Source organism: Hetaerina americana, unplaced genomic scaffold (assembly GCF_022747635.1).
Source record: "Hetaerina americana unplaced genomic scaffold, ioHetAmer1.1.p SCAF_4, whole genome shotgun sequence".
In the NCBI taxonomy this organism is placed as follows: Eukaryota; Metazoa; Arthropoda; class Insecta; order Odonata; family Calopterygidae; genus Hetaerina; species Hetaerina americana.
This window is the reverse complement of record NW_027286985.1, coordinates 87159462-87184051: the sequence shown is the minus strand read 5'-3', so window position 1 is coordinate 87184051 and position 24590 is coordinate 87159462. Positions and strand designations below refer to the sequence as shown.

The 24590-nt window shown below is 36.9% G+C and overlaps 1 protein-coding gene across 1 annotated transcript in view; it reads left to right on the top strand.

The window, feature by feature from the left end:
• Window positions 1-24001, top strand: part of LOC139692500 (uncharacterized) — a 36851-nt gene extending 12850 nt beyond the window's left edge. The window contains exons 7-15 of the mRNA XM_071590718.1: window positions 26-214; window positions 8985-9038; window positions 13274-13478; window positions 14375-14474; window positions 17843-18038; window positions 21353-21479; window positions 21582-21676; window positions 22153-22333; window positions 23256-24001. Coding sequence (XP_071446819.1) covers window positions 26-214; window positions 8985-9038; window positions 13274-13478; window positions 14375-14474; window positions 17843-18038; window positions 21353-21479; window positions 21582-21676; window positions 22153-22333; window positions 23256-23362 — 1254 coding nt within the window. The 3' untranslated portion in view covers window positions 23363-24001. The remainder of the gene's footprint in view (window positions 1-25; window positions 215-8984; window positions 9039-13273; window positions 13479-14374; window positions 14475-17842; window positions 18039-21352; window positions 21480-21581; window positions 21677-22152; window positions 22334-23255) is intronic.
• The last annotated feature ends 589 nt before the right edge of the window (window positions 24002-24590 follow it).

Below are 24590 nucleotides of genomic sequence, written 5' to 3'. Positions count from 1 at the left end.
TTCATAAGCTATTCAATCAAAACAGGATTTGCCGGCAACTATTCGGAAGACCGCGAATTTTCTGGGGAAGAACATCACGGAGGAGCAGGTCAACAAGCTGACCGAGCACCTCCACATAGATAACTTCCGAAAACTGCCGTCGCTGCAGCAAAACATGGATAGGATGAAAGGGATGAAGAATGAAGGCGCACCAGGATTTTATCGGAAAGGTGCAGTACACTCACAGTCGCATTAGCGAGCCAATTACTTTCACTCAATATCACAAGAGTGAATTGATAGATTTCTTTTCTCGCATCTAAAATTTTAGACAAATGTAGTACTTTTGAATGTGCTCAGTTGTGGAACTAATTTTATTCGTGTCTAATTAAAATGTTACCCATCGAAAATGAAATTACCAACTTTCCGACACGTCCCGTACTTTCCCACTTATATTTTGGACTCCACCAGACCCATAAAATGAATTAAGGACTTATTTTCTGTCAAAGGTTACACGAAAATGGTAATTAAGACGCCCATTTTCCATATTAATGAAGCACCCGTACATTTCCCTCGACCGCACTTCTTATTTCTTCAATTCAATTTGAGATAATGCATTCGCTAAACAACGACTCGCATCAGAAAAGAAAATACTTTGTTCTTCAACGCATATTTTATTATGCTCGACCTAGGTTCCGACTTACAAAGTCATCATCAGAGAAGTCGAAACCTAGGTCGTGTATAATAAAACATGTGTGGAAGAGCAAAGTATTTTCTTTTTCGATATAAATCGCTTCCACAAAGTGACGCCTCAAATCATTCTAACGACTTGTATGTTTATAACTCTAATGATGTCAAAACTATAATTCGGTCATCACATCGAATAGCACTCAAGTGGGTGAACTATGGTAGTTTCAAATTCAAGTTTTTTTCAATTGGTTTTCGCAGTGTGGTGAAGTTCTTTGTTGAAAGTGTACCCCTGGTTTTATTCAAATGCCACTATCCACACTGTCATAATTCATGAATGGGAAAATAATTAATTCTGATATCCTTCTCATTGGTCAGCAAACAGAAGAGGCACAAGAATATAGGCAAAAGAACTTAAAACATATTAGTGCGTGTCACGCAACAAAAACAAAACAAATTGACTGACGAAGTCAATTGTTGGCAAATCCAGTATTTATAAACTCACTAGCTACTTAAAATTGAGCTCATCATGAGTTAAAATTTCTGTGTTTTATGTTTCAATATATAGTATCTTTAGAGAATTTTGAATTAATTTGCTGCGTGTATCTCGTCCTAGCTATTCCTATTTAAATCTGGTAACATTGATCAATACTACCGATTACCAACTATAAAATATGGATATCCATTCTACCGTTGAAATGCTTTTATTGTAATAATTGTATTGAGAAATTCAATAATTTTTAATTTAACGTATAAAAATTAATGTTTTGGAAATATGCCCAGTTTGGAAACGGACACTCCTCAGGAGAAATACGAAAGCATTTCTCCCCTGTTTTATTTAAATAGCCCACTGCGGATCATGAGAAGCCGCATTGGCAGCAGGTTTATCACATTCGTATTTCAAAAATTAACACAAGAAATTAAAACTCATTCGCGATTGAAAAACATTGATAGAATATTTCATTTAAAAGCATGCTCGAGAAGTCTCATTCTAGTAGTTTCTTAATTAAATGAGTGCAAATGACCCCAAGTGGAATTGAATGCAGTTTTCCACCGATAATGTTTCTAGAAAAGTAATTTTAACTGCTCTTCAATTGATATAAAATTATAAATAACAGTATAATGATGCCTGTTAAAAATATTTGAAGTGAATAATAATAGGAGTAGTTTTCTAAAACCAGTCAGTCGTTCCTTCTTCAAATGAATCACCGTCGTCAACATGATTGGTTAGGTTGAGGGTAGAACACTGTCCATTAAATATTTCTCTCGATCAGATAAGGAATCTCCATAAGAACTTACATGTAGCTGTAAAATATCTCATCCTTTGAAGCTTAATACCGCATTATGAAGGGAATGATCACGGAGCAACGATGAAAATAGCGAAAACGGTAATACTGAATGAAATGTTGGCAACATTAGTTATGAAGTTGAAGGACAGTAAAAGAACAAGTTATAATAACTGACATTTCTGATAATGATTGAGTTCAACCATGACCTCGAGGTTGGTCGGAGCTGATGAAAATGTTTCCCATCAAATGGTTTTGATCCTTTTCAGGTGAAAGCGGTTCTTGGAGGGCCTACTTCTCCCCTGAACTGAACGAAAGAGCTGACGAATGGATACGGGAGCATGAGAAACATACGGATTTGAGATTTCAGTACTAAGTTGGGAACATCGGGCTTCAACTTACAGGACGGATATGCGAGTGAAATGAAACAACTACGGTCAATTGAATCTTGGGAGGTGCTTTAATATGGTCATGAGGAAACGCAAAAAAAAACCACAAGAGATAGCAGCACATCAGAGAGCAGCAAAGGAAGTGATGTCGTGGAGTTAACAACTCATAGAGCATACGAACGTGTGATTCGTGCAGTCACTATCAAATGTGTTTTCTCGATCTTCCCCATACTGTTACTGGTTCACCATTGTTTCACTCGCCTTTCATCAACAGTATTAATTTAATTTCAGGCACAAAAAACGTGATGTTTCTTTTGTGAGTGCTTGTAGCACAGTTCATCATTTAAATAATAAATTTAACTTAAAAAATGACTTTTTTTCCCTATCCTCAGTTCATATAAACCCACCGACGATACTACTAATATATTCCTAGCAAAAGCTATGGAAATTACATCTAATCCACCAAATCCATTAAAATACTATTTTTCAAGTAGTGGTATACCGGACGTGGGTATATTTTTGATGAAACTATTGGATGTGTCGTATTGACATAGTAACCAGAAATACTTCTAACTATATTTATTTAGGCTCACGATATTATTTAACATGAAAATTACCTGAAAATTATTACTTCGAATCAAACTTACCTGAAGGTAGTTCTGTTTGCGAAGACACTACAATTATCTTACACTGCACAGACGCGACCTCGTCAGACTTCGCAAACAGAATTGGTTTCATATAAATTTTATTGTAAATAACAAGTTTCATGTAAATTGGATTTTGAATAATTTCGTAACCCGTAATAAATAGAGTTCAAAATTTTCTGATAGCTATGTCACTACGACATAAGTACTGCGATAATTCTAAGCCCACCCGGAACGACACTAAATACCCTAACACCCTAATTTTCCAAATCAATATACTTTCTACCTCTCTACCGTTCAGAATCTCTGTTTTTCATCCTCTGTCTCAATTAACCGAAATTCTCCTCTATATGATAGTATTCAACAATATGTTTTCTCTCAATATCTTTTCCACCCTCTTTTCTAACATTTTTAAATTTTTTTTCTGATTGATACGCTCTCTTTTCACACGATGCCGACCAAGTCTTTCTTCGTTTTCCTTTCCATCCATTTTATTCATTCCTTTTCTACACACCCACACACATTCTACTCTTATCTCAACGATCAAGTTTCGGAATCATACAAAACTACGAGTCTCAAAACTTGTATTCTCCATTACAAATCTTTAGCTTGCCCCAACATTACGAGTTTACTCAAGCTCTCTTTACTTAAGCCACGACCAACTCCCTCATCTTCCAAAATGTTGGTTTACCTTCCTAGTGTTTACCACTTCTTGATGTGCTTGCTACTTGGTCCATCTTCGTCAAAAATACCTCCCAGACGGGTGAAATGCTCCTCCGGATCAACATGATGCCCTTCAGGTTTAATTTTTAACTTGGCCGTTCATTTTTTTGAATAAAACCTCTTCCTTCGTTTTCTCTTTTGCTAACAAAGCAGTAGGAGTCTTTTTCAAAAATAAATATCTTAAATGTGGGAGGATTACATAGATACCTATTTTTGCATTGGTTCAAATACTTCATTCTTAAAAACTCCGTATGAATTCTTTCGGGAGATCTCGAAGCTACCCTTCAACAACTTTAATCTGCGCTTGCTGATTTAATTATTCTCCTAGAATAATTTGTTCGCCCACCTTGAGGCGGAGTGTAGGTAAATATATAACTTTTTTCTTTCTTTAGTTAGGTTTTAAATTAATAGTTGTTTACTACATGAAAATCAAACAATGACAGTGATAACTGGAGTTAAATAGGTTCTCTCGTCCGCAAATTGGGAGACCTAAGACCAGATCCTCGTAAAGCCATGTTACTCATTTATCTAGGAATATATACACAATTTAGGTATTTTAAAGGGAACAACTACACTAAAATATTAGAATAATTTTTCATCGGGCATAAATTAACTGTCGTGCTTTATCGTCCATATTCCTAACGGTAATTTGTGTTACAATTGCATAAGTATCTTGGTCAAGTGAGTTTTATTAAGAGTCCATATCTCAAGGAAAAAAGTAGAGACCAACCCATCTATTAATTTATATTGATAACCATAATGATGAGATAAATATAAATGTTAGCAGCATATTCTTACTTTAAAGGGCTAGACGTGATATTCTTTAGAAATCGTTATATATGATTCATTTTTTTCTAAAAGAAAACAACCTTACCTTCCACCTAACCCCATGCCGATTATAATAATCTTATAAAAAATAATGTTCATTCTCAAAATATGTACATTTGAAAGGCTGCGATATAAGAGTGACATTTCTATGTTTACAATGAACAAACTCACAGAGATAAAAGTTGTAGACAAAACGCAAATGAGGTGTCTTTGTCAAAGTGATAGCAATCATTAGCTTCAGGTAGATGATTCGGCAAACATCATTAGCATACTTGTAGATGATAAAGTAGTATTATCAAATTTTTACCATTGGATATCAAACCAAATACTTCATGAGCATTGTGAAAACCCTAAGTAAATCTGATTATGCAAATCACAAGAGTGAAATAGTTTATTATTTCTATAAGGGATGAAATATTTTCCGTTTGGCAGTTGGATGGTGCTTGAGGCACGATGGTCAGTGATATGGATTCGCGAGCATGAAAAAATGATATGGACTTAAGCTTTCAGTTTTAGAATAAATTATTCGAGAACATTTTTGATAATTCTTTGAATAAGTGGCTATTTAGGAAGTGAAATTAGTTACTTCGGGTATGAAAGTTCCCTAGAATTTTAACTAAATGATTCATCCATGAAGCTACTCTTCAAAAAGTTACCCAATATCCATGTGCAAATTCATTCTTCAAAAACTACACGGTATTATTGAAATTGGTATTTTACTGCTTAAGATAGGTTTTCAGTTGTACTCAGACTAACCAACGATAAATTTCTTCGCCTCTCATAACAAAACACAAGCTGGAATACGACACTACAATAAACCGTTCTGTTATTACGAAAACATCATTCCGTTCAATATGCTCCCTTGGACCATCCAAGCCAAATCTAAACAAGGATTTACATAATTGGCCTACCACTTCAATTTATTTATGGGTGTACTTTTACAGATTACAGAATAAATTAAATATAATATGAATTTTAATGATTTATTACCATTTGCGTTTAATTTATCATGATATATGTAAAAGATGAACCAATAAATACAAAGGAGTTGCTTTACGAAATATTCAATCATCTAAACACTAAATGCAGCTAAATTCTAAATATTGATAAATAGCAAATACTTCTTAAAATAAAGCTTCTTAAAACTATCAATGTTACGCAGTTTTCTAAGAAATGGAATGAATGACTCAAGTAACAGAAAAGATCCTGATTCGCTGAAAACGTTGAAATCCTGAACGCTGCAAATCGTACCAAACAATTATGAATACTATTCCAACTTACGTTGTCATTTTTCATTTTCATAACATCCTTCATCATCTCATGAACTCGAGGTAGGGGAACATTATCGGAGGGAAGGCAGAAATAATAATTTCATCAATTATTTCTCTAGAGAGGAAACTAATAAAGATAGTGGACATTTTCACGGCGTTAAAAAAATTCTCATAGTTGGTGGGAATTTAATTTTGGTACTGTTATGCCAATAATTATCGTACTATCTAACAGCATCCAATTTTACTTTACATTTTCCGAAGCCTGGAGTTAATTGATGTTCAAAATTAGACGGTCCCATGGAAGATTTTCTGCAGTCACTTCGATTAATTCATATAATTTGACACCAGCATCTAATCCGACCCATGTTAAACAAGCAAATTATCATTTTTAACTTTAAAAGAATTATTTTACCATTGGAAATGCCTCAGAATAATTACCAACATTCTTTTCAGACAAAATTTGAGGATAAACCGAAGTTCTCAGACTATTTTAATGCCATCGGTCTGAACAGCCGCTAAAACTTAAATTCGGAGGAAAGTTATCTTTTTTGCGAGGGTATCAAAGTAATATCGACTAGGTAGACATAAATGTTCGCACATATTTTTAATTCCTCCAAAAATCTCTTAGGATATCGATTTTCTAAGAATTGATTTGAAAATCACGAGATGTTTCATCTTAATGTCCAAGAAGTTTTACAAGTGCATTTAATGCACATTTAAACTATGCATGGGATGTTGAATGATGAAAAAAATAAATTGGTATTTAATGATATTTTCCAAAAATTAAATAAATTAGCTGTTTCCAGCTGGAAACTCCGAGATCTATATTTTCAGTTAGATAATCGGAAACTGGGACATTCCCTAGCGATGCGATATTCGTATTAGAGCATCAGATGCACATAAAAATTCGCATCCGATGATATGCAGCTGATATGTCTTCAAAAGCATTACTTCTTATTCCTGTACCATGAGATTTAAATCTTGAATTAATTTGTAAGCTCTTGTGATTGATAGATACTGTAGCTCTACACTCACTTTTGCTAACCTCTTCATGCATTTGGATATCTGAAAATTTTATTCATTTCTTCATGTGAACAAATACCTATATTTTATGCATTTGATAGTTATCGACCGGGATTTCCCGCAGTTCTTGGAATACGTTTTTGATGTGATGGAGTTATGTACATAGTTAAGGAGAACATTTTTGCGGCAAGATGGCTGTATTCGTCAGTTCGAGGTAGATTTCCCCAATCTCAATGAGTCGATATTGTTTGAGATTGAATTTAATGAGATTGGCATCCGAAGTCTATCGGAGTATCAAGAGTTAACTAGTGATCCCAATGAGTCTCTCACTTCTTCCTCAATTACTTTGAAACACAGTGTCGTAACCACTTCTGTCCAATCGAGCGAATTTACATTTAACTTCGTAATTACATCCATTTTGCAGCGAATGCCAAACTTTTGAATATCATTCCAATTATAGTTCATATGACGCGAAATAACATCTCTCCCCCTGAAACCCATAACTGAATTCAAATCTGGCTCCAATTAGCTTCGATAAGTCTGTAAATTCTAAATATAAGGTGTGACCCGAATACTAATAAAACTCCAGATCAAATTTTATGCAATACTGTTTCCCATCTCTTTTCCTCGAAAATTCACTGTTTTTCCTCAGTTTGGATTTAATTTGAATCCCTAAACCTAGTCTCCGAGAGTAGTAAAGCAATGAATCGGGGAACGTCTATGCCTCCGCAGGCATTGATGGAGAACTTATATGATTGACTATAACGAGCTATTTATTTTGTATTTGTTTAGTTTTTTTGGATGCAGCAAATGGTATTTTGTATTAATATTATGTTGACACTAATTTAATATTAAACTTTCTTTTATTTTCTATTAATACGCATACATTTTGCCAACTTCATACGGTTTTTCCCAGTGCTTGTTTTCCTTTAGGAATGTTGTAATTGGACTCAAACTGAATGAAGTACAAGTATTTTCAATTTAATTCACCTAAAATTTTCCCTCCTTTCTCACCAATTCTTTGCCTATTGAATTCGTACCATCAACTGGTACCAACTTACCGTCCATATTAATAAAATTCAAATAATTAATGTTTCGTCCTACTTTTAAAAATAGAAGATAAGTGTATGCAGAACATATGCCCATAATCTCGTATTCATCGTCTCATTCCAGGATTTATGCACATATTTACTTCTGTTTTTTAGATTACTGGTACTCGGTCAACGTCGGCCTTTGCCAGTGGTAAATTTCCAGCAGAACTTCCTCATTCCGCGCTTTCACATACGAAAACTTGACCAAGAGTCCCTCGCCTTGTGTCGTCTGGCAACTCATACAAACTGAAGGTCATTGGTTGGTGCGAATGATAGCGCCACACAGATCGCAAGAAACCGTTTCGCATGAGTGCCGAACTTCGTGTGAACGAAAAACCAAAAATAAAACATTTTTTACTTAAAGTGCATGTTATTTTAAAGTTGCACGACACGAAATAAATAGTTGCTAGATTTACAAATGCTGAGACTTTACTTAAATCTGCTAATACTTTGCGTGTTTTTTTCCAACAGGTGGATAAATATATATGCGTGAGTGGAACAACTAAGAACTCAGATTACTTACCTTTTACACAGAAAATTCGTCTGCTAGGGATATTTTTTTTAATTTCGCGGAGAATGAGCGGTATCTAAAACCTACTGCGATCTTTTTTCTTGCTTGTCGCCACTGTATATTTTTTGTATTGGAGGTCTATCGTTATTTTCTATAAGAATCATTTATCCGAATCGGTATTTCGATTGAATTTTAAATTTTGATTGTTTCTTGAGCGACTATGTCAACAGAAAATTTATGACACTGTGATTAACCAAAGTTTTGAAATCGTATCACATAAACATGAGTGTTGAACATGTTGCACAAAAATATAATCCAATAACCCTAACTAATTTTTATTATGTTAACTCTGTTTGGAGTAAAAACTGCTATGTTTCATTTGAAATTGACGAAACGAGTGCGCTAAACAAACCTGGGTGAGAAAGTTCCGACTTGATGAGAAACAGATGGCTTGCCTAACTCTGAGGCAATTACACAGAGACCACTAGTATACCGGATCTTCCCTCGGCACGACGTAGCGTCGCCACTGTATATCATTTTGCACAAGAGACATAGCGTCCCACTTCCCTGTATCGGGGCGATTACATCGGGCAGGAGCCACGAACAAGCGTGAGTAGACAAATTTAACAGCTTTACACAGGGGTTGCCCTCATGAAAATTGAAATTTAAGCATATTCTCCGAAGTGGTTCATACGAAGTCGTAGATTAGGCTTTGTTTGCACAAGACTTACCAGGAACGGCGATATCATTTCAGATTCACGCCCGCTCACGGCTCTTAAAGTAAGCTGACCATGCGCGAGATAAACGTCAGTCTTCCTGGTACTGCTGCCATCTGTGGTCGTGACCTCAACGTCGTGATCCAAGTTCTGTATGAGGGGGGATGAATTTTTCCGATATCAGAGAAAGCGCGTTCATTGAAATGAGGTTTTTCCTCCACTCGCTAAGAATTGTCACTACTTTTGTGAAATAAATTCCAACACAACCTGAAATTAGTGTTTAACTAATCAGGCCCGTATTTTCCGGTAATTTCATGATGGAGATACATACAGCAGGACTTGAGGGATGGAAACTCAAAGGAAATGTTTTACAACTATTCTTAAACCAGTGGAGTTTTCACTGCCCCTCTTGCTTCAACAACGTGAGTGATATCACCTGATTACATTCGAATGGATTAGCTTCCTACGGAATCGGTAGCTAGGTGGTTCCTTCCAGAATTTGACATGAAAAAAATATATGTATCTTATAATTACGATGATTTTTACGTATCAAGGCGTTATATATTGCATTTCCCTTTTCAGGCCATGCACCTGTACAGGGCGAACGGCACTTTTTATTCATAATATCGAAATTGAAGTGATTTTCTTTTACTTATCACCTCCGAACCACTGTCGTCAAGAAAAATGCCCACCTTTCGAAGCGTGTACATATATTGCGGTTTGATAAAAGGCCATCAACACATTTATAAATTGCGTGCCAATTTACATTATTTATTTACATTTGCGTGCCAATTCTTTTTTAATTATTTTTGTAAAAATTAGGGCTAAGTTCATGCAAGTAATTTTGGATAATAACTTTTGATAAATTTCGAACCATTAGCCATCTACAGGAGAATAATAAGTGGAGGAATACCTAGTTGAAGACTAACCTGAATTTCGACTAATCAGACGCACGAAAGAAGCCGTTCTTTTGTCACTCATAGAGAAGAGGTTGTAAAACAATTTCACCATTAAATGAAATCTGTGGCGTGAGTCTGACTGCGTTTGTGAGATGTTTGCTCGAAGAGTTAAACAGCACCCTTGATTTAATTGCTGAGCCAAAATTTTAAACTAGTTTTTATCCTCATCGATTAGCTCTAGAGACTATTTTTACTTCCATTCTCGTAGCAAGAAACTAACTAATATGCGAAATCTTTTTCGTACTGTCTCATCGTGGGTGGCTAGGCACCTCCGAAAAATTGCAACGGAACACCCGAAGGAGCGACTGATGCACACGGCCATTCTCTGAAACTATTAATCATCTTATCATGTAGTTAGAGCAGCGGCTTCTAGTCCGTATGCCAACCCATTTAGATATGTGAGAAGCAATCTCAAGGGAATTCCATGTTTCCGATCCAACCTCCTAATTAGGTTGCAAGGAAGAACGTTTACTTGTCATATTATTGAATTACATAAGTGTGTGACATTGAATTTGGAAGAGTCGAATCCGACCAATCGTTCTCTTAAGTAGCTAGAAGATACAGTAGCACGTCGACGTTTATTCCCAAAAATAACTGTTGTTCAACGGGAACTCAGAATTACAAGTACAGCATATGACTAGCCTACGTTTAGTAAATTAATGGACTGACGCACGACAAAATCTTTTTGATTCCTAGTTTGTAAAATAAAACAACAGATTCGAGCATTTTCAATGTTTGCTCGAATGCCTCACTCCGTTAACAATAATAACTCCCCAATGTTGAAATACGAAAATGGGCATCATTTATCATTTCATCAGCATATTTGGATGCTGTTTCAAATCTGAAGTAATTTACACTTAAAATTAAAGGCATTCTGGTTCTCTTGAGCACAAATTTTATATTTGAATAACCTGTTTTTTCCAGTGGGTATTTTTATGCATTCAGATATTGTTTTTTATGCTTTGAACTCTCACGAGGTAATCTTCCGATGAATTTTCGATTATTGCATCACTGTGAAAATTCTCTTTCACTAGTTTATATGTATGCCTATTTCATCATTGTTTTTAATTAATATTAGCCTGATGAAAAGCTTTCTAAACAGAGAATTAAATTTTAGTGCAAAGTAGCAATCAGTGAACAGTATTTGGACAACAAATAAGAATTGCAAGGGAAATCTAATATGAACTCATTACTATTCCCCTTAATGAGGCAAAAATTATGGCTCGTAAGGTCTATCAGTAAGTCGTATTTATCTCCTTATCGGAGCAAGTCGCAACTGAACTGTAACCTCTTCACATTGTATACCCGTAACAAACATATCTAAAGTATACTTCACCAAGTCACTTATCTACCCCTCTGCTTTTTCCCCATGCAGGAGACTACTAGCACGGCGCTGTGGGTGTTCCTCAGGACGTGATATCCTCTCCATTCTTCCAGTCATTCGGTTGTCATTGGGTCTATGCGCTACTTTTGATCAGTAATTCATCTGCGGGGCCCTTATTTGTACCACCGAGGGAAAAAACCGCTTTATAAATTTCATCTCTATTTCCCCATCAGAATTCCAGCTGCTTAAGATTCGAGAAAACAACTGAAAGAAAGACTGTTTCTCAGCCAAAGGTAACATATTAACTCAATTTGACTGTTTTCATCTAGATATTTTAGTGGTTTTTTGGTATCATTATTTTCTGCACTATATTGTCTAATTTCGTTTCTTTGCTAAAAACACCCTCGTAGTATGACCAGGGTAATATTTCCGTTTCTCAATCACCAAAAAATTCAAACTCAGGGTACCACAGTGATCCACAACAAAAGAACCCTAGAAAATAGTTTTAAAAATATAATTCTTTAATCAAGGGGAGTCACGGAATCGAATCAGTGAGATATCTCTTTCTCAACTGTTATCGCTCTATCGTAGTAATAAATGGACCAGACAGGTTTTCAGGAGTAGTTTCCACTCTAGCTACGAAACATGAAATTACTTGAAAGAAGAGCTCGCATTCGACGAAAACAGTGTTTTTGGTGGCATTCTACGTGTTATTTAACCTTTCATAGATTCCCCTCCTCCAGGTAATAATTTTTCTGATTTTGAAGAAACCTGAAGCGCCGGAGAATCCGTTGTTCGGGACAACTAATGGACGAGGAATATATGTTGGTATAATTTCAAAAGACGATGTTGAATCTAAAACACTTTTGTTCGTGAAACAAACATCAGAGATACTGATTGATTGGTGGAATAAAAATTGGATATATTTTGAATTTATTTTACGTATAAGGTAGGAGTTTTTGGTCAATGACCTTTTTTGCCGGATTTTCCCAGAGGATCCTTAACTTTATAAATATTGTAATCATTTCCTGTGTTACTTTATTTTTTCCTCTCTTGTCGTGTTGGTTTCATTTTTCTGGAAGTTCTTCGATGAGTTGCACCCCATTCGAAAATCCCATCTCTCGTCTCCTGTCGTTTAAGCCCTGAATGACTACCCTTCATAAATGTCTGCACCCTATCTCCTTAGGAGAAAAGTTAAAAGTTAAAAGAAAAGTGCCTGAAGAGATTCATATCTACGTAAAAAAATCAAACCTTCCATCATAACATCCACCCCAACCCCAAGCAAGCTCAAGCCAATAAAACCCAACCCTTCCAACCATAACTCCACCTGCCTACGTAACCAGGCCCCGACCAGTTCGAAAACCTCCTAAACCAACCGTACCATTCCACATCCTCCCCTCTTATCCCAACCCTCAAACTTGCCGTAGCTCAACCTTCACCGATCCACTTGCAAATAGTGTTCGCAAAGATCTGAATAAGTTTGTGCATTGAGGCCATACTTCCGGTATTGAAATAGGCATTTATGTACTCATGAAGTTAAAAGTAAAACACCTTTTGGCTCTGTTTGGGTTACTTTTTCATCATGTGTCGCGATTATGCGCTACTCATTCATCTAAGGTTAGTTACGAAGTGACTCTCGGAGCAGAGATGATGTCTACCATAGATCTTGCATAACGATCAAGCTACATCTTACGCTGAAAAAATTAATATAGCAGCAAAGATTGAATGATAAATTTTCATGACACCAACTAAAAAAGAGTAGGTTAACAGCTCTGAATACGATAGATTTAATTATGAGACTTTGCCATTTTGAATTCATGATTTTGATTTCAATTTGCTCGACAGATGTCCCTTCCATTTGAATTGAATGATGCGCCAGATCACGTGAACAAAGAATTGTGGGCCAACTTCAAAGCGGAAAAGGATAAGTACGTGCAAGCTGGCCCGGAAAAATATTTGCTCTGCCCAAAGTACCGACACGAAGCCGCTGGGATATACAACATGGAGTTGAGACCGGATGACGTTTGGGTCGTAACTTTCCCAAGATCAGGTGAGTCTTCATGAATAAAGCTATCTACCATCCTCCATCCAGCCGCAGAAATGCATTTCACGACTATATAGCCGCAAAAATAGTTGGTTCGCCTCACTCAAATGAGGAATGACAGTAAAAGATGCTTAAATAATCTCACCGAACTATTATCCTAGTATCGCAACATTGGGTTAACATTAAATCAAACCTGTACTTATTTGTTGTGCTCAATTCACATTAGAAACGCAATTTATTTTTTATCTCAAAACATTAGGATACAAAATAGATTTAAAGGGACGGTGATGCATACAAATGTTTGTTTTACGCGGGAAACCGTCTGGTATCAATTACCTGACTCATACAAAACCCTCGAACAGGTTGGTTAACTTCAAAGATTATACGTGCCCAGAGAGGCCAGAGCAGAGGGAATCGAACCCGGGCCCTCCGGTTAGTAGTCCAACGCTCTACCCCTGAACTACCCCAACCCTTATACATTATATATGTATTCTCGTATATATATACACACATATATATGATGTGTAAATATATATATGTATATATATATATATATAATGTATTTAATACCTACATATTTGGAATACATGCATACATATAAAATTTTATATATATATATATATATATATATATATATATATATATATATATATATATAATTGACAAAATCTACTAATTTTACTGGTTAGATTAATAATTAAAATTTGGCATGCATGAGTGCATAAGATTGGAAATGAAAAGTAAAATGTTCTTCCTAACACTATTTTGTAATTTCCACAATGGCGTAGTCTGTTAAATCTTTTTTACTTCAAGCCAATATCTATCAATAATTCCAAATTCTTTTCGACAGTTGAAACTCTTTTCTTCACGTTTACGCTACTCCATCTAATTTTTCTCCCCAGGTACGACCTGGACCCAAGAATTGGTGTGGCTGATTAACAACGATTACGATTTCGAGGCGGCCAGAAGCAGATCTCTGTCTCAACGGTTCCCTTTTATTGAGTAAGTTATACAGTCTAATCGTCATAAATACGGGAAATAATTTCTGAGGTCACCCATGGCACATTTTAAGAAATACTTTCATCGAATCTGAAGAATAAAAATTCTATTACAGTCATTAAAATAACGTTAGCAAAGGATATAAGACTAGTATAAAATATGAAGTTAGTTCGAAGAGCGGAGAATGGCAAGGTGGGAGGAAGCACTTACGTAATGCTCCAAATATAATTATAATAGGATGAATTGACCTCATGGGCTTGTAGATATCAAAAATAATTTTCTGCGGATGATCCATAGCTTCATATTAATAACACATGGTAAACTACACTTTCATGAAGATGACTTTATGGAATCGGGAAAATATATCGGTGAATTTTGATATTGTTTCCAGCGTCGTGTTTAAGAAATGGATGCCATTTCTGAAATGTAACACTAAGTATTACGTGTCCGTGTAACGGAAGACATTCTCTCTTGCAGCTTTATTCACGAGGGACCGTGTAGAATCGGGGCTACTTCGATGGATACGACAATGGAAGTTTTTTTACACGGGTGGTGATACTCCCCGCCAAAGGCCCTTGTGGCGGCTTGCGGGGTATTGCGTAGATGGAGTGAATGTGCATACCTGTACGTGCGCCCCTACAAATATATTTTGAAAATTGATATTTAAATTAAACAAGAAAACCATTCAAACACTCCGCCTCCATCGGCAGTTAAATTATGTTCACTGCGATCCTAAATTGATTATGCGAAAGTGCTATAATAATTAATTATTAGCCATTTTCATGAGATAGGCATCAAGAGTAAAGCCAAATGTGGGGTCAGCTTATTTATCAATGATGCGGCCATTTTCCGAAAAACGAGTAAACAAATGGAAATGTCTGAGATGTCGGACTGTGTGCGATCAATCAACAATCTCAACACTATTAGTTCTCGCTCTTAGGATTGGCGACTCCGGTCAAATATGAAAAATACGCAGTGATAAGTGGTTGGGAAAATAATTCCGTACACCATTGCAAATCCGTACACCATCCGTACATCTACCTATGTACGAGGTATGTCCGGAAACTATCCAGCTTTGTAACATGTTGAGAAAAATGGCCTACCGAGAAGAATGGGGTCTTAGCCCTCTTCGAAGTATCTCCGTTGGGACCTCACACACTTATTTCAGCGTCTCTTCCACCTTTCAAAACAATCGGCAAAGTCCTTTTGCGGAATGTTCATCAGTTGCCTCGTCTTATTCGTCTTTATCTCGTCCCTGGTTTTTTAAAAAAATTCATAAGAGGAGATGAGCAAAACGGCCCGCTTAGTGAAGGAATGAATGTGAAATGAACATGAACGAATAGAAATGGACACATTTGAGAGTGTATGAAGAAGTGTGACGAGTGATGTATGACGCAGGCAGATCCATGACTAATAGAAAAATTATAAAAAAATAAAAATATTGAGAGTTTAACGCTGACGCAGAGGTAATAATAATTATAGTTACGTTGATTGGAGAAATCAAAATGAGAATTAAAGTAAAATTGTCCTCTGAAGAGAATCCAAGGAATTCCTTTCCCATCGCATAATTCGTGCATCAACACAAACTACATCGCTAGCTTTCCAAAAATAACATTGCTCAAAATTGTACCAATAGGATATGGGATACGATATCATAACAATGGGATATCACAATAACTTAACCATCTCTACCCATAACTAGTTCATCGCACCCTCAAAAGCGCTGTATCTTCAAAGCAGTTCTGTTTTAATGAATAAAGGTTCGTTTTCCTACCTTCGAGGCCCTTAATTAGGGACTAATAACTATAATTTTATTCATTTATAATTTTGAAAACAACACAGTTTCTGGCGTAGCAACATGAAACCCCTTCTTGATGAAAGAATGCACTTGGCTTCTTCACTTAAAATTGTTTTATTTACGACCTAGGTTCCGTTACAGCGTAACATCTTCAGGGGCCTGAAGATGTTATGCTATAATGAAACATAGCTCATAAATTAAACAGTAGTGTGGAAAACCCAAGTGCCTTCTTTCATCATTTTTGGAAAATTTTCCAAATAAAGTTGTATGCCCCATTTTTACAATATCTTGCAATTTTAACGATGTGTCTCTAGGAGAGGATATCCCATGATCCTTACTAATATATATTGATATAAATCTGTATGTTTGTTCCACATTCACTGGAACAAATAAATAGATTGAATTGGTATTTTCTTCAAGCATCTAAGGGTACTTACTTCAACATAGAGCCATATTACATTTTTCAATGGTGGGCCAGAAAAGTACATATTTTTTAAAGGATTTTAATGGGGAAAAATAAAAATATCCATGTAAAACAATTCTCATTCACTCATAAAAATATTAAATTAGATAACTATTAGTATAGGTCGAGATCAAAAGTGCAACAATTAAATTAAACTTTCGATTTCTATTTATTCAATTTCGTATCTCGATCAAATTTTTGCGAACAAATGCTTTCAAACGTGAATAATTTACTGTGTCATTCCCTCTCTCGAGATTGATCTCTATGAATGAGATTGTTTCCTAGAGCGTACTAGTCTGTAATGGAACGCGATTTTGACCCTAACCCTTCGCCATCAACAGATACGGGAATATGGATGACAGCAGACAGCATGATCCCTAGCGCTAGTATATGTACACTAAGCCTTTTTTGGTGGACATACACATAAGAGGGGTAATTCAATTTTAATAATATTTAATGGCTACTAAACTAACACTCCCTTACACACGTTATCGCAGAGCAATATTTAGCAGCAAATAGCTGTGATATTAATTGAGTTGTGGTCCTGCTGGAAACTCGACATGATTTCTCTACGTTAAGGTAATACCAGAAAACACATTAACTAAGGATTGATCAATTCCATTACCACATGCCAAAGGCCTGTCGCTTCATCAGCAATCGATCTCGTGAATGAATGTCAAGCCAACGCCTCTCATTGGAAGATTAATCGAGGCGTTTAGGTCAGGTGAGCTTCGTAAAATAGGGTAATACGGCCACTTGGCCCTGCGGTGGACTTGAATTTGCAACATTATCGGAATATTTCCTAAAATTGAGTGCATTCCATAGATCGAGCGAAATAGTGTGTCTGCGGAAGTCAAGTGCCTTCCTACCGCCCCGCGAATGTGACATTTCGCCGTGTCCCGTCACCCCTTCGGGACAGTTGGATGCCAGCTCATGGTTCCCCCCGCGGCGACACTGATTATAATCCATGATGTATGCCAAATGTTTTCGAATCCTCCATAAATTTGCATAGCAAAAAACAACATGTAAGCTCATGAAAATGATAATAATGTTGCATTGCCCCTCTCACCGTGGACATGACGTCACTGATGGAAATTCGTCATTTTCCAGAGGCAGCATGATAATTCCCGATTACTTCAGGGAAGAAGTTATCAAATTGAATCAAATGAGTGAGGAGGCTGCGGAGGCGTTCCGGATGGAAGGTGTTCCAGGATTCAAGAGGACAAGCGGAATGGTGTCACCGAGACATTTCAAGACTCATCTCCCTCTCAGCCTCCTACCGCCGAAGCTCCTGGATACGTGCAAGGTGAAGTAAAGTCCGAGCGAAAGGGAAATCCATATGAGCGACAAATTCCGAAAAATTTGTGAAAAAATAAATAAGCATTCGTTCCTCATCTCCGGTTGAATTTCCCTGAGCACCTTTCTAAAGTCTTTGTTAGTTTCTCAGTTTTCGTAAACGTTTTATGTTCGTCCATTTCCTGTCTCGAAGCGTTCATTCTTTTTCGCTCATGTTCCGCGCGTGCGAAGGCGCGTTTGTTATCTTAAAACTGAATCCAAACAAAGAGTGCTCTGCCCTGAATATCAATGCGGATGACCCGTCAAAGGTGGCCATCGCTAGGCATTGTCTGATTTCTTTAGTATTTCTCTCTGAGGGACGAGAATATTCACTCATCTTTTCCTGGAATAGTTTTTTATCCCTCAGTATGTAGTCAATTTGTATTATTTACTTTCTCTCATTGTGACCATTTTAATAGCTCCGTCAGTATATACCCATATTGCACGTTGTATCACATTGGAAATAAATAGAAGTGACTTAAGTAGAGCCATAGATACATGAGCACCATAACACCGCTGTCTGAATGATATATTATTACAAAATGAGACATGTGCATATTTAAATGCATTGCGATACAATACAATGCCGGTGGAATTATATACATTTTAAACGCTGTGCTTCCAGTACATCGGTCTAGTTATAACTTTTCTACAGGGCTCGGGTCTTCTCAAATATATATTAACATCATTAGTTCAATCTATGACTCATGAAATCATGCACTTCATTTAATGTTGCCCGTTTGAATGTTTTTTGCATTATTCTGCGGTTTTCCCTAGCACACACAGACCTCGACTCATTTGCAATGGCATAAGGTCCGAAATGATCAAACGATCACAGAAGAAGTACCTTTAATAATTAGATGACATACCTCTTTCATTCCTGTACATTCCAAAAAAATCAATTACATAGTTATTTATTTCGCTATACTCTATTTTCTAACTGCGCAAACCCAATTACTTACCTAAATTCAACAATTGAGCTAACCAAAATCATTAGAAAAAAGATTTCTATGATGTTTGCTTGGTTTATTTCTGTGGACACGCCGGGTGTGAATTCTTACACTTAACCTGTTAGCACGCGAAACGTGTGTTCAGATACGCATTTAAAATCCAATAGTCAGTGATTGTAAAATTTGTTCATTTGTCTTTACTTATGCACACCTGGAAAAAAGAAGGTCATGGTCTAAGTTAGGATGATTGTATCTTTAGGCACCACAAGTGCTTGCGCCGGCACAACAATTTATTCTTTTTATTCAGAAGATTTTGCATCTAGATATAGGTAATTAGCCTCCTATCTTCCATGTGCTTCAAAGCATTAGTTAAGTTAAAGCTGAGTGAATTTAAAAGTAGTGAAGTAAGTCATATGTGTGCTTCATAGGCTGCCTACCAACTCAGCAGGAACCAGAGGGAAGTTTAATTCGATAGATTGATGGATATGGAGTTAGGATTAGGGTTGAGTTCCACGGGAGTATCATGAGTTTCTCGAACAATATAAAAGCGATATTCCATTTCGCGATGCACGATGTGAGTCATTTTCCGTTCATTGACGCTTTGATGCAACACAGACATCCCTTGTTAGCGAAAATTTCGCGATGCGAACGTGCGAAAAAGTTCCTCCGAGTGAACCTTATATTCGTGATCGTGAAATCACGAATTTAAAGTTGGCTCGGAGGAACCTTTTCGCACGTTCACCGAAATTGTCACTACAATGGATAAACATATTTAGAGTCATGCTGAAATTCTTATTCGCAGAGTTCTTCCCCGGCCAAGTGACTGTTTTACTATCCTGGCAAGCGGGAAGATTACAACATTAGCACTCGATCATAAAAATTCAATAAAACCCATTTAATTTATAATTCGGTTGGCAGGAGTGCACCTTCTTTCAATATTGAATGAAAACAATATCAGTTTTGGAAGCCTCATTTTGAGGCACTTTGCATGAAAGCGGCATAGAATGGTAAAATGTGTATGCAGAGGTTTTACAAAATTTTAAAAATAATATCAAACTATATAGTACCTCTCCCCGAGGTGATGTTGTACAGGGTTGCACCCAAAAGTGGTAGGACTGATTTTTTTAAAAGAATTTTACTGACGATATACTTACATCGACTTAATAATCTTCAAAGTATGCTCCTTGAGCTGCTACACACTTAGTATAACGTTGCTTCCATTCCCCGTACGCCCGCTGGAAATTTTCTTTGGGGATGGCGTTGATGACCCTAGTCGAAGCCTCTTTAACGGCCTTTATCGAGTCAAAACGTCGTCCCTTGAGCTGTCTTTTCATCATGGGGAAGAAGAAAAAGTCCGGTGGTGCCAGATCGGGAGAATAGGGCGGGTGCGGCAACGTGGCAACGCCGCATTTGGCCAGGAGCTGTCTGACGACGAGCGCGCCATGGCAGAATTTTCGGTACCATCTTGGCGCACACCTTGCGCATGGCCAAATCCTGTGAAATAATGCGTTGGACCTTGTATGCAGACAGACCCAACTGGTCTGCAATTTCTTCACTGGTTAAGCGTCGGTCTGTGTTCAGCAGTGTCCTCACTCTGTCCACATTCGTGTCGGTTCTTGCCGTCCGGAGCGATGGTTGTCTTCAACGATCTCCCTACCCTCTTTAAACAACTTGTGCCACTCAAATACTGTGGAACGGCTTAAGGCAGTGTCCCCATAAGCCTGCTTGATCATATCGAGGGTCTCAGTGGCCGTCTTCCCGAGTTTCGCACAAAACTTCATGGAATAACGTTCTAACGCTCTAAATTCAGATTCATTTTGTTTTTCGACGGGGACAAAAAACTTGTTTCACTAAAAACGGTGTCCTCACTCAGCGACAGCTCACAGGCGACTGAGGTTGGTGTTGGTCTGTTGCTAAGAGCCCCCTCCACCTTACCCTGCCAGGCAGACCCCCCTCCACCGCTCCGTTCGCGCCAGAGAAGATCAGCCCTACCACTTTTGGGTGCGACCCTGATCTGTTTTCAATCGATATCAATAATGGACTGTATAAATAACCCATGCAATCTATAATAGATGTAAGTATAATTCGAACAATGGTATTACATTTAATTATTACAGATTTCATTCTTTCTATAAACGTTGTTTAACTTTGCAATATTCATTCCCACTAATTGTGTTTTTTTCCCTATGATGAAGAAAGAGTGCCAACTTAGCAACATCAAATAGTGTACCTACGTATATGAAAAGCATCATCGAGTCCTACCCCTTCCATTTCCTTTGCATCAATTGGAATTCAGCTCATGCGTTTACTCTCGCTGTCCCTTTGTTTCTTCGAGGTTATTTACGTGGCGAGAAACCCCAAAGATGTTGCCGTTTCCTGCTATCACCAGAACTCCAACTTGAAGTTCATCGGATTTGAGGACGACTTTGAAAAATACTGGGACCTCTTCCAAAGAGATTTAGGTGAGTTCGTTTCTGGCCAATTTTTTACGAGCAATTAAATGTAAACGCGTCCTGTAAATGCTTACAAATGGCCATTTATATTTGACTTTTATTTCTTTCCAGTCTTATGGGCACCGTACTGGAATCACGTCGAAGAGGGTTGGAAGCAAAGAGATCATCCTAACATGCTTTTTATGTTTTATGAAGACATGAAAAAGGTTTCTGATGATTATTCGCTCAGCTAATCTCTATACAGTAATATAATCTTAAATATAACCATAAAAAATTACTATAGTCTTCCCGTTAAGCACCACACCTATCAGGATATTATATGTCTAACGTACCTAGGTGACGGGGTTTGAGACGTGATGGATTTTGCTATCAATGAGGGGCTCACGAAGAAATGACTTAGATAATGTGATAGCGAGAAAATACATCTCGTTTGAACTTTGGTCGACATCGAACATTTCTCTCAGTTTGAAAAATTCTAAACCATATGCTTTCGGTGAATAATGAAGAATTTTAAAGCCTCTAATCTCTTGGTTATTGCAACGTTATTTAGCGCTGATGAAATCATTGTTTTGATTAATTAGTAGTAAAAATAATATTTTCATCGAATACTACAAGTGGCAGAAGGTTAAAAAGTAATGCTTTACTGATTGCTCCTATCTATCTCTTTCCATTCTCTTCACAGGACTTGTCCGCGATACTTCGCAGGGTCGCTGCTTTTCTTAATAAGAGCATAAACGAAGAACAGATTGAAAAGATGATTGATCATTTGAAAATAGACAACTTCCGCATATATCCATCCATGAACGTCAAGAAGACTCTGCAAGGAATGCTTGACGACACTAAACCAGGATTCTTCCGACAAGGTATTATTAAATTTAAGATTCACTGGTTCATTCTTCTCATTCACCACTTCATCCTGGTTTTGATTTCCTAAAAACCCTCTGCCGCTTTCCCATTATGGTGTCGGAAGAACGTCGAGGAGGAATACACGTGAAGGTGAATTGAAAGACGCATTTTGGAGTTTTTAATAACACAGATGGAACTGAAAATTGTATTTTTTTATGATATATTCTTTTATAACTAAAACAATGTATGGTGACTTTTTGGTCCGTTCGTATAACATTGCCCATTTCAATCTACCACAGTGTATAAGTGTATCGCCGATACTCTATAATATTAATGATAATTGAAAGAAATGTGATCTGAAGTAACGTACAGAAAAATAAAAATGCGTACTTATGTAGACAATTAGCTAAATAAGAATATCCTCTCGCCGACCCCGTTGGTCATATAACTGGCCTGATACGCCGTACAATAACTCTGGTATCTAGGTTCATGGCGTGAACTTCTCACGTGTTATTTCTTCTTTGGCGCGTTGACGGAGTGAAATAATATAATCTATCGAAGCAAATGCTAAATTAGTCAAGTCATTAGTGTCCATAGTCATCCATTGCAATTGAATTTTCAAGAAAAATAGGTTTGGGACTCAGAACCAAAATTCTTCGGAAAGAGTAAATTTAAGGCTTTGATTTTTGTTTTTGATGTTTGGGATAAAATTTTTGAAAAGTAAATCTATATTAATAGTAACCCTATTAGTTATAGCTGAGGTGGCATTAAAACTGTTCACTCAAAAAACTCGCTTTAAATAATAAATTAACTAATTTCGGGGATCACATAGGGTAAATTCTTGAAAGTTTGACAGTCCGAGAACCTCACCAAAAGCACAGTAAGTACGTACGCTGCAAGTATGCCAAAATCGCTAATAGTACATTTTTTCCTTTCCAGGCAAAAGTGGAACGTGGAGGAATGAATTCTCTCCGGAGGTTAATGCCAAAGCCGACGAATGGATTAAATCTCACGAGGAAAAAACCGATTTGAAATTTAAGTACTAGATATAAAAAACCTGCTCCCAGTAACCTGTCACCCTGTTTAAGACGAAGCTGGGTGGACAAATTTCTTACGGGTTCGCTTACATCCTTCCCCTTGATTTTTTTTTACTGCAATCAGAAACTAACTTATTTTAACGCCCCCGACAACACAGTAACCTCCCTCTCACTCTCTCTTCCGAGGACACCCATCATAAAACGCTTTTCTTTCCGATCACCATTCCCTGAATGAAACAAACATCGTTCACTCTTGCAAAAGGGGCGAATTGAAGACATTTGGCGACTATTTACGCATTCACGACCGGTAACCAATCCATCCTCCTCGCTTGTGGGCCTAAAAAGAGATTATTTTTTCGCGCGGAGAGTTTTTTTAAGCTGGAAATAAACGCCAAGCGAAAGGCTCATAGTGCCTATCTGGCTCCAACTGACACGGACAAGCTAATGGCTTTACAGTGCCATATAATCCGCAAGTTCTCTAACATTGGCGTCAGTCACTTGTTATAGATTTAATGGTCGATACCTATGATGATGGTAGACAACAATAAAGTTGTTTCGATCACCGGCTTATCACGATTTTGTGCCAATCGTGAAATGATCATGCTAAGTGTAAATATATGTGAAGTGAATAAAACAAATTAATGCGAATACGTGTACTCACAAGTATGTGAAATATTCTCAGAAATAAAAGAGAAAACAATTAAAACTTTTTCTTATGCAATCGAAGAACATTGCAGTTTCCTCTATGAAATGAACACTATGCTGAAAAAAAATCCTCAACATTTTATTTTTATTATAGGTCCTGCGTCTTGGTTCATATAGCAATTTATCAACATCCCTTGGTATTGTAATAGAAAACCGCTAGCATTGCAATCAACAGAGAATCCCAGTTAATTATATTTTAAGAAATTTCATCGTAACTAAAGAAATGGTAACATCTATATTAAGAACACTAAGGAAAATGTAGTTGAATTTTAGCAATTACATTTGTGAAAGCTTGATAATTTTGTTTGAGGACATGAAAACAGGTTTATATCGCATTACACAAAACTAAAATTCCTACGTGCGCACGGTACTTGTAAGTCGATAAACGAGGTTGATATATGTATACAATGAAAAAAATACTACCACGATATGATTATATGGTGGATAAAAAAACTCATATTTTTACCCGAAAGTTACAGATTTCCAAAGAGCTAATCAGTTTATGGGAACTAGATACACCAATGAAAGTTGA